Source organism: Paralichthys olivaceus, chromosome 4 (assembly GCF_024713975.1).
Source record: "Paralichthys olivaceus isolate ysfri-2021 chromosome 4, ASM2471397v2, whole genome shotgun sequence".
Taxonomy (NCBI): domain Eukaryota; kingdom Metazoa; phylum Chordata; class Actinopteri; order Pleuronectiformes; family Paralichthyidae; genus Paralichthys; species Paralichthys olivaceus.
In genome coordinates this window covers 20,002,064-20,017,882 of record NC_091096.1, presented here as the reverse complement: position 1 = coordinate 20,017,882, position 15,819 = coordinate 20,002,064, and the positions used below count along the sequence as shown (strand labels likewise).

The 15,819-nt window shown below is 40.4% G+C and overlaps 1 protein-coding gene across 8 annotated transcripts in view; it reads left to right on the top strand.

The window, feature by feature from the left end:
• Positions 1-15,819, top strand: part of rimbp2b (RIMS binding protein 2b) — a 90,153-nt gene that overhangs the window by 16,015 nt on the left and 58,319 nt on the right. Inside the window, exon 1 of one of the 8 annotated variants that reach the window (XM_069524122.1) lies at positions 9,848-9,993. The exons of the other annotated variants lie outside the window; for them this stretch is intronic. Within the exon in view, the coding sequence (XP_069380223.1) occupies positions 9,946-9,993 (48 nt within the window). The 5' untranslated portion in view covers positions 9,848-9,945. Of the gene's footprint in view, positions 1-9,847; positions 9,994-15,819 lie in introns of those variants that run through there. 8 annotated transcript variants of the gene reach the window in all.

Sequence of the window (15,819 nt, the reverse complement as noted above, 5' to 3'; positions counted from 1 at the left end):
TGTTGGACTTGGTATGGACCATTAGTTGCAGATGAAGACTGCTGTGGAGGCATTCCCTTTCAGCCCTTGTCTGGCTTCGCTGTTCTTCTTCCAGCTATGAATTGTGAATTTGTGAACCGTGAGTTATTTTTCCTCCAGTTATTGGTTTAATTTTGAAATGGCTGTGCCTGACCTCTACTTTTACAATCATTGTTGGGCTATTAATTGGGGTCAAACTGACAGTTTTCTCAGTATTTCATGACCAATTACCATGTCAGGGGAAACACAGGAGACAATACCTCCTCACTTGGCCTGTGCATTTACCTCCTCAGTGTTTCACGGAGGAGACAAAGCCTATCAGAAAGTGTTTAGTTCCTTTGGCTAATTTAGCATTCTTTTAATCGTTAAACCACATATTTTCTTCACAAATAACTATAAATAAATGTATACACTGCTCATAAAATTAATGGAAGCAATTAAATCCTACATCAGATCTTGATGAACAAATTATTCAAGTTAAAAAAATCTTTATTAATGTACGTTGTAAAATTAGTTAAGAACAAAATGACGTAACAACGGTCAATAGAAATGAAAATAGTCAACTCGTTGAGTGTATGAATTCAAAACCACATTGAAAGTCAAAGTCAAAGTTTGAAATCACATGCTGATCCAACTTGAATTTCATCATGGCAACTCATAATGTGTCATACTGTGTATGGCCTCCATGTGCCTGTTTGCACTCCCGACAACGTCTGGGCATGGTCCTTTATGAGTCGGTGGATGATGTCCTGGGATCTCCTCCCAGACCTGGATCAGGGCATCAGTGAGCTCCTGGACAGTCTGTGGCCATACTTGGCTCTATCAGATACACTGATACATAACGTCCCATTGGTGCCCAATTGGATTAAGGTCAGGGGAACGAGAGGGTCGGTCAATGGCATCAATGCCTTCATCATCCAGGAACTGCCTACACACTCTGGCCGCATGAGGCCGGGTATTGTCCTGCACCAGGAGGAACCCAGGGCCCACTGCACCAATGTAAGGTCTGACAATCTCTCTGAGGATTTCATCCCAGTAACTAACAGTAGTCAAGGTACCGTTGGCTATGGCATGGAGGTCTGTGCGACCCTCCAAAGACAAGCCTCTCCAGATCCTCACTGACCCACCACCCAACGTCATGCTGGATGATGTTTCAGGCAGCATAACGTCCACCATGGTGTCTCCAGACTCTTTCACGACTGTCACATGTGCTCAGTTTGAACCTGCTCTTTTTTGTGAAGAGAACTGTTTGCCAGTGGCGGCAGACCTGCCAATTCTGCTGTTCTCTGGCAAATGTTGTTAAACGTTGTTGACGATTAAGTGTTCCCTTAATTTTTTTTGAGCAGTGTGTACCCATATATATATATATATGCAAGTTGAATAAATATATGCCTTGATGGCTTCTCATCAAGGCTGGATTACCATCAATGGTAAATGGACTGCTATATCATTATTTGCTCTTCATAATGACCAGTCAAAGTGCTTTACACTACGGGTCACATACACCCATTTGAACACACACACACACACACACACACACACACACACACACACACACACACACACACACACAGAGAGACACAATGTGGCCAGGTACTGCTTTGTGGACTGGAAGAGCCAGTGTTAAAACCACCAACCTTCCAATTAATGGACAACCTGCTCTAGTTCATGATTCACAGCCTCTCCTTCTTTCTTGTCCCAATGGGTCGCAAAGACCCCTTCACCCTTAATCTCTTGACACCTCAAAATGAAGTTTAACACTTTTCAGCTTATCTGACATATTATTGAATGAGTCTATGTAATCAAATTATCACAAACTTACATAAGGTAGGAGGTTGAAAGTTGCCCATAAGGACTTTAATCCTGCTGACTATAGTAGAAATAGAAAAACAAACAGTACTTCAGTTGTTTTGAATTAATGGTTTCTTATTTCAAAAATAAATATAAGTACAATAAGATCTTCTAACAATACTGGTTTCTGGCTTTCTGTCAACACAATATATATTGGTGCTACTACATGACAACAAATTTTTGTCACAAGTTTAAATATTCCTACATGGTGTATTGTTTGTTGGTGTAACAATCAGCCTTAAGTGCCATTGTACCTCTTCAGTGTCATTTTCCTGTGGAGTGAGGAGAGCCAATAGCCATGCTGTTGGAAATGCTGTGGAGAGTGTACAGAGTAAACAATAGGCTTCCAGAGTAAGGCTGGCTTCGTCTTCCTCAGGCTTCCTCCAGGCTGTGATCTCACAGCGGAGGCTGCTTGTAATTCCCCCGGCTTTCCCTGACGTCTGTGGTTCAATATGAATGAGCTGCATCGATTAGACCTCAGTGTGTTGCTCGCTCAAAAGGGGGTAGGCGTGTGTGTGTGTTTGTTTGTGTTGGAAGGGTTAGCTGGCCTTCTCTCCTGTCTCAGCAGCACTTACCAGACTGTTGTTTTCGCAGAGGGCCATGTTACTGGTGACATGTTTTAGCTGAGCCATAAACTGAGGCTTTGTTATTAGCAGCTTCTATGTGTTAAAGAACAGTGAATGTAACTGACATTTCCCACTGGCATGAAGGGAGACAGGAATTTCATTGGCAGCATTGGTAACATAAGACACTAGTGAAGGTGTTGTCGGTATTCAGTATCTCTTTCCATGTTTTCTGGATTCAGTTTAGATACTTTGCATGATGAAGGTGATGAGAACTATTTTCAAAATCTCCGAGTCATGGATACTTGATAGTCAGCTTGATAACATTTCTTAAGGGCACACCTTCCATACCAGAAACTAAATGTGAATAACATCCTCGATCATAAATGGTTTTATTGATCTGTCAAACTCCCTAAAGATCTTTTAAATATTCTGCCTAAATGAATTTGATTCTGCTTTTGATTCTTGACAGAATGTTTTTTGTATTACTTTGCTGTTGTTGCCTAGGTCAGTCTTCTTTCGCTGATCTTCTGATGACTATAACATCCTTTCACCAAGCACTCTTCACACAAAATCTCTTCCCCTGTACCTGTGGTGGTTTCTAGTAATCAAGTGCTTTTTAAGTCAATGCATCCTATCATATCATTACACTGGTGTAAAGAGTCAACAGAGAACTTGACTGGGAGGAGTAGGGGTATTGGTGAGGGGATGGGTGGGTTGGAGGTGGTGTTGTTAGTTCCCTCAAGTGGAAAAACACCTGATTATGAATCCTGAAAGATTGACACAGCATCGGTAATTACCAATACTGCATGGGCCTGTGTAAGACGTGAGCGAAGTGGTAATGAAAATCTGACAGAGCATGGTGGCACGTCTTCAGTGAGCTCCATTTGCCTGCAGCTCTACTTATTTTATGACGGAGATGCAATCAACAACTGCACCGTGGTAAAGGTATTTTCCTTGTGTGCACAGCTGTCTGTAGCTATCTCTCTGTCTGAGGCAGCACATGCTTTCCTATGAGCAATCTTACTAAAAAATACATTTATCAAACTTTGCCCCTAGAAATTTTTATAGCCTTTTTTTTTTTACCTTTGTTGCTTGTCCTCTTAGGTTTGCAGAATTCTGCTGGAGATGGATTTTCACAGATGCTGACTTAAGTTTTTATTCTGCAGAAGATAATTTGCATATTGTTTCCTCTGTTATGACTTTTTAGTTTCATCTGATGATGAGTTCAAGGAAAGTGGCAAGATAAAAAAGCATGTTTTTGTTACTTACCTTCTGATGAATTAGGGATGTAACTAATGTCATTTTTCAGTCACACTGAGATATAATATACAATACTTTTAAACAGAACATTTCAACCAATCAACAAGCTATTAGGAGTTGGAAAGTATCGTACATAAACCTTCTTCAGGTTGAGGTTCTAAAAATGGCAGAATAACATCAGACGCAATGTCGTAGTGAACGTGATGACCATAATCAAACTATGCTCTGTAACATGGTTATACGGATATGGATGGTCAATAGTCAGAATATTGCTGTTCAGTCTATGTAGTCACTGTCAAATCCTCTTTTACTTTGTGATCAAATATTTTACTTTATTGAAAAACTGTGAAAAGTGAAATAGATACACATACACAAAATATACAAATAATAATAAAAAAACAATCACTGTGAAAAAAAAAACAGACACATTTTTTCAAATCCAAATTCACTGAGACTAATTAATTTCATTTGCAAGGTGTCGAATCTGTTATTTCCCCTTTTCAAAAGTAACATTTACTTGCTTTAGATGGTCTTTAAAACCTGATAGTAACGAGGCGAGATGTTTTCCCATCCTATGAGTCCGTCCTCGTCTATGTTTTCCTCCCACTCTGCTAGAGGCGTCAACTTCTGATGTAAACTAGATGGCTTTCCAGGGTGTCAAAGATATAAAACAGGCTCATCCATCAAAGACTGATCGAAAAGAGTGTTTGAACATTTTTCTGCACTCAGCACTTGACAGATGTGAGTTGCATGAATAGATGTGCTGCTCAAAGTGGAGAAGATTTAATGATTTACTGCCCAATGCAGTGATGTGCTGTGTTTTAGGCAACGTCGTTCTCTTAGTATCTACTGTATCTCTCCACGTCGGTCGGTTTTCTGACCTGCGCTCTGATTGGCTCATGCACCTGCATATTGCATAAAGCTGAGGATGTGACCCATTACTCATCTGTTATGTGGGAGTGTCTCATTGACACAGCTGGGACGGGCAAAATACTTATTATGGATGTAAACACTGTCTCATTGGTTAACTCCTGCCCTCATAAGTATTCATGACTGCGAGCGCATCTTTAGTCAGACTGGTGGTGTGATTTCGTCTGTGCTCAGTTTGATGGTCAAGTGAATCACCAAGCTGAGACACATTAGAACGCTGTTCATTAATATGCATCACACAGATGGCAAAAATCACAGTCACTTTGAGGTATGGATATCATAGATACTGAGTACCACCAACATCATGTTCTTCAAATTAAACTAATCATTTTTATTCTTTTTTATTCATATGCAGAAAACATAAACATCACACAGAATGGGCTGAATCATCCCCCTTCCTGCTTTGAGACGTCAGCGCTAACCACAGAGCCGCTCTACTAAGATTTAATGACACTTTGCCTACTGCAACGTGAACTGCTTACACTGCCCAAAAACAGTGTGTCTGGTTTCCTTGTGCCACATAATGATGAGACGAAGGTTGGATTTTCTGTGTGTGCATGCAGGATGCTATGAGACAAACAGGTGTACCTGTGGATTTGTGGGTTTGTCATTTATTTCTGTACTTAAGCATCTTTTTGTTTGTGTGTGTGTTTGTGCTTGTATTGATGTGGGAGGCCCCTGTGCTGGGGGCCAACCTCATGTTTACATCACTTGTAATGAAATTAGAGCCGCATGGCGCCCACACTACAGGCCTCCACTGATCCTCTAATTCAATTACCCCCCTTATTAACGCTCAGATGGTGCTGGCTGACCAAGGACCGCACACTGCTTTTGCAACACAACATTCACTCAGCAGCCATTTCTGCTTCTCTGATGGACTGACAAGTTATAAATCACTGTCTTACTGATGCACAGGGGTCAGGCAGGTTTCTCCTTGATACAAATGTTTGACTGCAGTTGCAGCCCCAAGTTTCTCTACTTTGATGGCAATTATAGATACAAGACATAATTTATATGCTTACAATGTACAACATGTGCGAGAATGTTGGCGCATATTTTTCTTTCTTTCATCCACTTTGTCATGTTTCTGTTGCATCTGTTGTTAGTAGATCTGGAGTGATTCGAAATTTGAATGAAGGTAACATTCATGTGGGCCTCCTCCTTCATTACATGGACAGTCAGGCTAAATATACTGATCATACTGTATAAAGAGCAGAAACAAAAAATGAAGAATCATGTTATTTTTAACTCTTGATGGTAGCCCTCCCTAATCACTTTGCAGTGCGATGAATGTACTGTAAATATTTTTCATATATAGACAGAATGATACAGATAATTGTTATGTATTCCACTGCTCTAAAAGAAAAAGCAAGTAAAATAGATGTAGAGGGTGTTTAGAAATGAGTGAAAATGACTAACTACTACATTTAATGCTAAAAATCAGATTTCGGTCTACAATTTTCAGTGTACAGATAAAAAAACATCATTCATTAGCAGTAAACATATTTTTGGCTGTCTTATTTCCTATCTGAGAAGCAAGGCTTGAATGTAAACTGCAAGACTGTGTTGCTATTGGAACAAGGCCCATTGCCTCTCTGCTGTAACAGGTCTGCAAGGAGCTGGCGGGATATATGGCTTGATTTAACACACAGGGTGTCTGGTGCCAGCAAGCACGCCTACAAGGGCAAACACACACACATACTCACACACAAACATGCATACACAGCACTGTATGTAGTCAATGGTTGGGCCTTTACCTCACCAGATAAGAGAACATTATGATGCTTAGATACAGTTTATCACAACTACATCCGAAATAGCAGAGACAGGGAGAGAGTCCTTTCCAGTCTCCTCCAGGGTCAGGTGTTTCTAAGCCTGCTGACAGCCACCACCTTCATCCACAGTCTGGCCTGTCATGATAGCCTTGGGCTTTGCTCTACACTTACTACTTTCGTATCCTGTAGGGAATAATGCAGATTTTAGATAACATGAGAGTACAGTCATGGTAAATAAATCCTGTAAAATGAAGATATATGTCGCCCTGATAGGATCTTATGATGCTGAACTGAAAGGGACTTCATTAAAACTAGCGGCTGAAACATTGCTTCATATCACAGATTAAAACGCTTGTGGATGTGTCTGAAGTTAAGCCGGTTAATGGGTTTATCACAGGTTTGCAGAATCCCCTGTCTTTTGACCCGCTTGAGTGCACGGCTGATACAATGAGGCTAAATCATCTCATGCCCGTATTCAGGATTTCAAAGCTAAATCTCTGCCAAGTTTCTTAATCTCTAGCCACTGCATTGAGTTTATTAAAATTTCAATCTGCTACAGGCTCCCTTTCTCGCCTCACAGGATGAATGTGCCCTTTTAATAATGTAACCGGTTTTAACAAGATTGTAAAACGTTCATCTAACTTTCATAAGCCCTGTTAGCAAAGTGACAAATTCATTTGATGGCAGGAATCACTTTGGCAGTCCCTCAGTTTTGAAAATGGCAACACAGTCAGTTTATTAGTTTTTTTTTTTCTCTGTCGGTGCAGCTCTGTGGAGACTGGAGAGTTGTGCCTAAGTTTACATTAGCCTGCTGGAAAGGCTGGGCTTGTTGCTGTATCAACCCCATGGCTCTGAAATAGAGGGAAGTCACGATGGGGGAGATTTAGATTGGCCTTCTGGTAACTGATCCACTGAACACTCCCCTTCTCCTCTGCCTCATCTATAATGTACATGAGTTACACAGCGCTAAACCCTGAAAACATAGCCTTTGCAGATGCAGCCACAGAATCCGCCACTTGATCTATTTATGGCTGATGATACATCTCTCCCTCTGTTTTTAAGATCTTTGATACAGAATGTGGTTCTGTGATATTTGCTGATCAGGAGCAGGGTCAAGGTGGTGGGAATGCGAAAGCCGCTGGCTGATTCAGTTGAGTGTGTACTGTATGTGTGTGATTCTTTTTCTCAGGCGTTGTTGGAGTAATGTGACCTTCATAGGGATATTAAAATATGGAACATGCATGCATTGATTTTTGGACAGGCCACTGGTATTTATGGACTCAGTGCATAAATATTGATACTCTCCTTCTAAAAAAAGACCTGGCTTTGTGTATTTGTGTGTTTGCACACCCATGCAACAACTGAGTTCAAAGATGCCTGATGTAAAAGAGTAAATGGCAGCACATGTGTATTGGTAACCTAAATCTGCCTGTGACCCAGCAGCAGCTTAATAAGGTCGTTCCCATGTGGTGGCTAATTACAATGCCTTTCATTGAAGTCCCCAAGCTGCAGGTCATGTAAAAGAGCAGTTTAAAGGGCCAGTTCATGCCTAAAACAATACCACTTTTTTTAACTTAAACCCAGTGTGCTGGTTATGTTTGTGGTTATTTTTACCCATACTAGCAGTCTGTCCACTTTGGTCCAGACTAAAATGTCTCATCAACAGTTGGATGAAGATTAATGTCTTAACTGTCAGAGAGATTTTCAGAAGATTTTTCTTATATATTGAGCAGAAAATAAATCATCTTCCACTCAGTATTTACTTGTAATTTAGTAGGAGATAGAGCGGGTCGTATACTAAATAAAGCTTCATGATTCGATCCCCCCTGTGTCATTAGGCAGATATTGAGCCCCAAATTGCATCCAACCTCTGAGAAATACCAATGTTTGAATCTAGTAGTTCCACAGACTGTGGCCAGCTTTTCAGCAGCAGCCCTACAACATGGCCCTGCTGTTCTCTTCTTCAATGTATGCTGAGCCAAAAATGTTTTTATCCATCCATTCCAGTACATAGATCAATTAAATTTCCTTTTTATCAGATTGTTGACAGTTCAGATTGCAAAAAAATACTTTGGAAGAGAGTTTGACATACTACAATAATCCTCGAGTGGAATCAAACCACAAATGTCATTATAAGGCATATACTATCATCACTAAGCCACCAGGATACTCCTTTCTATCCATTTAAGTTAGGTGTGATATCTTGAGTTTTAGAAAATGGCTTAGGGATAATGGGATTTGTTTTATGCTCAGTCCTTTAAACCTTTATAAGTTTATTATTGTTCCTTTATGTCATGAATATGCTATTTTTTAAAACATGTTACAGGTTTTGTTTTGTGGACCTAGTGTAATTGTAAATCATCAGGAGTTGTTTGATTGTGCTCAGTCTAGTGGCCCTTAATTAGATTGGTGCCTGGGTGGAATTAAAGGCCACTGATGGCTGCCAGCATTTCGGCTGCAGACAGAGGAGCTGACTGATAAACCGGTCAGAAGAGCTGCAATGAGCTTTGTCTGGAAAGTTGCTACTGTTTCCAGCTATAACCCTCTCCCTGGAATTGCTCCTTTGTCTCAGTCGAGAAAGTTCAACAGAGCGTTTTGTTCAGTGGTTAGGCTTTTTTTTTTTCCTCAGAGCTTCCCGTTGACTCTTAAGTTCAGACTCCTGCATTTTAAGATGCTGTCCTCAGAGTGAGGGTTTTGTTCTTAGTACATACTTGGGGATTAGTGTGTGGGGCAAGTGGCCCTGACAGGCCAACTTGGGATGAGTCACACTGCTGACATGACTTTTTGTCCATGGAGTTCAACAGAAAAGCCTGTTTTCTGGGTCATTTGCTTAGATTGCATCTCTACCCTTCTCTCGCTCTACTTCTCGTCCCTGTTTTTTTTTTCCAGTCAGGTTTCTTAGGTATCATGCGGCTTTCCAGTGAAAAGAGACCCAGCCTGGGAGAGTCTTGTGTTTGTGCTGACTAAAGCAAAATTCATCTTCAATATCCCACTCTTTTTTGGTTATATTTAATGGAAATGTGAAAACAAGAACAAGAAGCCTTCTTCCCACTCCCAGAGCTGCATCTGAATGCACTTGGCAACTTAAAGAGAGTGAGAAACGGAGCATTATATAGTACCAATTACCAACAACTGAATATCCAAGTTGCATTCCCTAAGAGAGTAAAAGATAAAGCAGAAAATAGCTAGAATGCATTTTTACACTGTCTAAAGAAGCATTTGTAACCATTGCTGAAAACAGACTATCATATATGGTTGAAGCTGTTATGCTGGCCTTAAATTCATATTCATTTACAGTGTCAAACACTCAGTCTGTGATGTTGTATTATTGAGCAGCTGGAGCTCTGGCAGCGTGCAGTAATTTAATCAGCAGGCTTGGATAGCAGAGTGGACTTCAGCTGAACTTTAGGATCAGGTTGCAGACTTATGCTGCGGTATCAGAATTCTGTGAAGAGAAGTCCGTCTATCCTGCCACTTCTGCTACAGTCTGGACGAGACTATCGGAGACTGAAACCTTTCATTTGTTACCGACTGCTTATCTGGATATGAGGGAACTTGTCTTTAAGGCTTGCACCGTCTCTGTGTGGGAGAGGGTAAGACCAGGCTGATGAGAGTGCACTGTCAAAAATAACCTTTGTACAGTTTGCGTGTAGACATTTCAGGAGGTCGAGGGAATGTTCACAAAATTGGATGGAATTGTGTCCGTGTGTTTCAGTGACAGATTTTCTGCTTACTTTTTTAACAGTTACTCCTTTATTATTTTTCATACAATGGAATTAATAGAATCCTGCTGTAAGAGTTAAAAGATTCATTTTTTGTTTTGGAATCATCATTCCTTTGATTACAAGTGCTTATTTATCCAAATTCTCTCTGCAAATTTGGTTTGTATGGTAATTCACATAGTAATTCTGCAAGTATTTACTTTGGAAAATATTGACTTTAACGCCATTTTGTCTCATTAGGTTGTAATATTTACATAAAGGCTTTGAGAAACTGTGGCACTTTGAGAAAGTCTTTGCAAAACCATGCACACATGAGCAGATCTTAACTTCCAGATGGAAAGATTATGGTTATTTTGGCTCCCATGATACACCATATGATGTATGTTTTGCGTTTTGTGCAGAGTTCACGTTAATAACCTGAACAGCAACTAATGCCAAGGATGTTATGTTTTTGTCTGCATTTGTTTGTTTGCTAGTTAGGAGATTACACAAAAATATAATGAATCCAGGATCTTTTTTCACTTTATTTAATATTTGAGAATAGTGTGTTTTTCAATGCTTGAATTGATTTCTCAGATAATAATGAATGGATCTTAATAAAAAGAGGAAAAAAACAGACATGTTTAGGGGAAAGATATTTTTGAGTGTATATAATTTGAAAATAAAAATCTGGATCTAGTGAATTGAAATGTGGAAAGGGGACAGTGAGGTTGAGGTATGCACTCCACTGGTTGCCATTCTAGCGTTCTAACGTTTTAATTCATCAGATTACTTTTCATTCAAAGTAATCATCTTAATTTTCTTTTTGTTGGTAAAACGTCAGAATGTTTTGACTTCAGTTGCCTCATTTTGTCTGACCAACCATCCAGACTCCAAAAATAATTGGTATACAAAAAAAGTAAATCATCATATTGGAGAAGCTAGAACCAGAGATTGTTTGGAGTTTTGCTCAATAATTGATTTAATTGATTAAACAAAACTGGTTATTGTTAATTCAAATCAATAAATGAAGTCATAAGTTTAGTTTTGAAAATGATATTATATTATTTACTGAATTTGTTCTGAAGAGAATTTTACACTCTTCTTACACTCCATAATGGAAAGTCTTAGGCTTTCCATTGTGGCTTTGGACCCATTAGTATTTGATGCTTAGATCATTTAGTAGGCAACATTGGATCTGCTTTGCTGAGCCGCTGTTACATAACACAGAGTCAACATATACGTTCACCAGCTGGGAGTCCCTCACCTGCTGTGTGATATTTGTTGTAGATCTGAACCCTGATAAAGAAGCTGTGCATTTGGCATTTCCCTGCTACATTGCTGCCATAAGAGCTGTCTTCAACTTAAAGGATGCCTCTGCTCCCTTTCCCTCTTTCTCTCTCTGCACTGATGATGACTCACACTCCAACACACCCTGCAGAGAGAGGGGGGTAGGGGTGGGCGGAGGGAGATGTGCTCTTTTACGTGGCTCTTATACACACAATACTTGTTCATGTGTCCTGCTTTACCTCCTCTGTTTCTCTGTCTGTTTACAGAAATACCTGTACTCATCAGTATTCCCTCTGGTTCCCTGCAGAGTGGAAATGCAGCTGGTGTTTTGTGCGCTGCTTAACCCTTGAGTGCATTTTTGCATTTATTCTGGCAACCAGTTCTCTTCTCTGCAACCACGGGGCTACAGGCCCACATTTACATTCATCAGATGAAGTTAATACCTCTAAGAAGGTGACGACAAACCCTGAATCATAAAAAGCACAAATTGGAGGCATTCGTTTAAATGAAGGAGTTGCATGTCAGATCAAAGCATTGGCAAAAGTTGCATCCGTAAAGAGCCGGGTGGAAAGGTGCCATTTATAGGTTGTCCTCATGATCCCCTCACCATAGGCCGCCCTCTAGTTAGCGAGCTAACATTGGGTGACATTTGCAGTGATGCTGAAGTGCGGCCTGCACGTGCTGCGGTGCTGTAGGTCTGCTGCCCTCAGGATTTCGCTTCTCTGGAAATAGAAAAAGAGCAAATAGCGCAAGCATGATTAATGACCATGTATGTGCAGCAGAAACACAACAGGCCTATTGCCTATTGCCGCCATTTCCTAACGCACGGCCCCACAGGCTGAGAATTACATAAAAGATCTGCATAGACTCTCATGCTGATTCTTAATTGCTTTAGTTTGGGTATTGTATGTGCGTGTGGCTGCGTGGCCTTATGTGACACTTGTGTATCAGGTGGGATCACAGTAATAGTTTCAGATTTGGAGTGGTCTTCTTTTATCTACCTTGCCCCTTATTTGATCTCTAAGGACTGTCTTGGGAAGAAATGTTTTATCTCTCCCTCCTCTTGCCAGTCTGGAGTTGACTGGCACTCTTTTTTTCTATTAAGAATCTGCTATTTTTAGCACGCTGTGTCAAAACACGACTGTCTCATCCTGTGTATGTATGTGCTCACTGAAATAACTTCCCTTCCCCAGAAGGCTTGAGTGGTCTCTTCAGCTGCATGTGCTGTAGCCCTGTTTGCTGTGCTTCACACTGCATACAGACCCATTACGCAACTCTGTGAATCAGCCGCAGGGCCACCGGGCCAGAATGGCGCCCAGCTACCAATCACTCTCCTCTCATCTTCCCTTTCTTTCCTGTTTTCATCTCTCGGTCTTTGGCTCTATGTTTTACCCTGAGCTCCTCCTTTGTTCCTTTCTTAGCTCATGTTATTCAAGGTAAAGGAGGATGCATGGTGCATTAATTTGTTTGTATACCAAATTACAGCAGTCTGTGTTAAAGGGAGTTGGTAAAAGCTGTGCATGGCCACTGGCATGCAGAGTGGGTCTCTCTCAGTGTACTGGAGTGTGAAGGCAGGTCAGCAGAGGCCAGCAGAAGAAGAGGATGATCTGTCCTTTGTTGTCAGTGGGCTTCCTGCGTGCTCTGCCTTATCTTAATGCAAAGTGGAGGCTTGTATTTTTTAGAAAGGATGAAGTCTGCAATAGTCCACTAAATGTTTGATCTACCATATTTGACAGTGCTCCTGGCAGGTTTAACAGAGCCTTGAATGTGCCTTGAATTCCTAATAAGCCAAGTGTAAGGTGAAGATCATTATGGTATTCCCATGAAAAATACACTGGTTTGATTTTCCAAAACCTGCTCTCTCACTGTCTGTCTTGATGATGGTGGTGGAGAGCGCTGTCTTAACGCGTCAGTCCAATATCTCCCATAGGTGTTCAACTGGACTAAGATCTGGTGACTGTGAAGGTCATAACGTATGAATCACATTCACATTCAGTGACCCTCACATGTCCTACAGATGGGGGCATTGTCATCATCCTGTTTATCATACTTTATAGTTTGCTAAATTAACAACAAAACATTTTTCAACGCATACCAAGGGCACTGAAAATCCCAGATACCGATTAAGCTGGAAGGTTTAGGTTTGAAATCAAACACGTGTTTGTCAGTAGGTCTATATTAATGAGGTGGTATTAAACTGTTAAACAAATCAGAGAACTAGACTGTAACAACTAAAAAAAAGGAGGGATCCAAATGTGAATTGAAACGGCTTCATATTTGTTATGCAGACTGCATTTCTACAACCAACTGCTAGCACAAAGACTAAAGTAGGAACAGGGAATCAGTTATCCTGGCTTAAGTACATTAATTAATTCTGTTAATCTGCAGTGTAAAAATCACAAGTGGTGGTCTGCCAGTGCCAGGATAGCTGTTTCTCTCTCTTTGCAGTCTTTGTGCTCATCACAGCTAATGGACTGCTGGCTTCATATTTATATATTTACTCACAAATGAGTGTGATATTTATCGTCACATATCAGTGTTGGCAAGTGAGCTAATTTCCATTTTCTTTAAGTTTGAATAGTTTACTTTGAGTAGTAAGTGCTCACTAAACCATGATATTTTATGCTGCTGATGCAACAGACAAAATAATGAAGAGAGTAAGTTCTGTTAATTTATTAGCACATTATGCTCAAGTTCATTTTTGTTTTTAGTGTGTGTTTGTGTGACATCCTGCTGAACCTCAGATATCAACTTTTCACTGAGACACTATGAGTATAGTGATAGAATCTCAGATTAGACTGATTTGAAGTAGTGCGAGTTTGAATTTAATTAACAGAGACATTCTGTTGAATAAGACACACACGACAATCTATATGATAAACCCATATAATATTGCAGTATATACTATTTAAGACTGTACAGAAACACATGTGATGTGGATTTTTAGTCAGTGTGGAAAAGTAGTCTGTAAGTTAAGTCACTGTAAATTCCGCATCAATTTATATGTAAATGTGAAACAGCATTTGTTTTGCATTTTTTGCAAAATAGTATTAATCTCTTAGGTTTCAAAAGAAAATGTCCTGTAATGGTAACTGCTGAGAGCAGTGCAACATCTTTTTAATTGTTCTCATTGGAAAGATGATCAGTGAACATAATGGGCACTATGTGTCTTCACTGATTAAAGTAACCATCAATCTGTGCACATTGTATTTTTGTTTTGGTCCTTTGACAACTGAAACATGCTTGTTGTGAACAGCTGCTTTAAAACACCAGCAGCGTCACTGTGTGAAAGATGTATGTGATGAGTGTTAACTGCTTGGGTCAGTACTAACATTGGCTCTGTCCCCTCCAAACCAGTGTCGCTCAGCCACTGCTTAGTGGAGGCAGCAGATATGAATGGGTGCTACAGTCCTTTACGCACAGGCACACACACACACACACACACACACACACACACACACACACACACACACACTACACGCACAATACACTCTAAGTCATGTCCACTCTGTCTGGAGGTCTCCAGGTACATGGTGTTACCTTTTGCCAGAGGAAGAATGAGATAATTGTGACCGTTGACACAGCTCCAAGTTGTCCTGATATGTGTTTTATTTTTGTCTGCTGTTTGTTGAATACAGAAAGAAATAATAACTTGTTATTAACTTCCCTGCTTATAAAAATGAAGTACATCAGAGTGAATTATGTTTGGGAAAACAGAAAAGCCTGTTATGACTATTGCAGCCTTTCTCTATCTCCCACCCACTTGTATGATTTGAAGCCTTCTGAGTCAATTTTTCCAAAAGCAAGAATCAAAATTGCAGGCCTCTTTTTCTCCTGCCGAATGCTCAAATTGGCGTTTTATAGTGATCGAAACCGAGAGTCCTATGATTGACAGGTCCGAGTGTTGTTTATCTGCTGTTTATCCTCTCCTGTGTGCAGGAATCAAAGTTCTGACAGCCCTTCTCTGATCCCTGGATGAGGACTAGCGAGCATATTGACAATCAAGCCTTGTGCAGCAGCAGCAGCCATCTACTCCAGGCTGTTGTTTATATGCTAATGCTGGTTTCTGTCACTCCTGCACAACTGACTCTCTGTCATACTGTTATTTGAGCACCGTGGACTTCATATTCATTTTAATTCCTTATCTATAAGTTCTCGATACCTGCTCAATTTAGTTTACCAGCAAAGGTCCATTGATTAGAAAATTTACTTCACGGCGGCTTCTGGGGAGCTGAGGCCGAAACAAAATTAGTTTGAGATTTGCAGCTCTTATTTACCCTGGAGTTACAGAGCTCTCTGCTGTAAAAATAAGCAATTTGTTTTCATTTGAGCCTCAGCAGGAGCACCTTATCATTTGTTCCAAGCTAGCTATAGCTGTGTGACCAGTGTCTGTGGGTGTATATGAAAGTTGGGGTGTACATTTTCTGA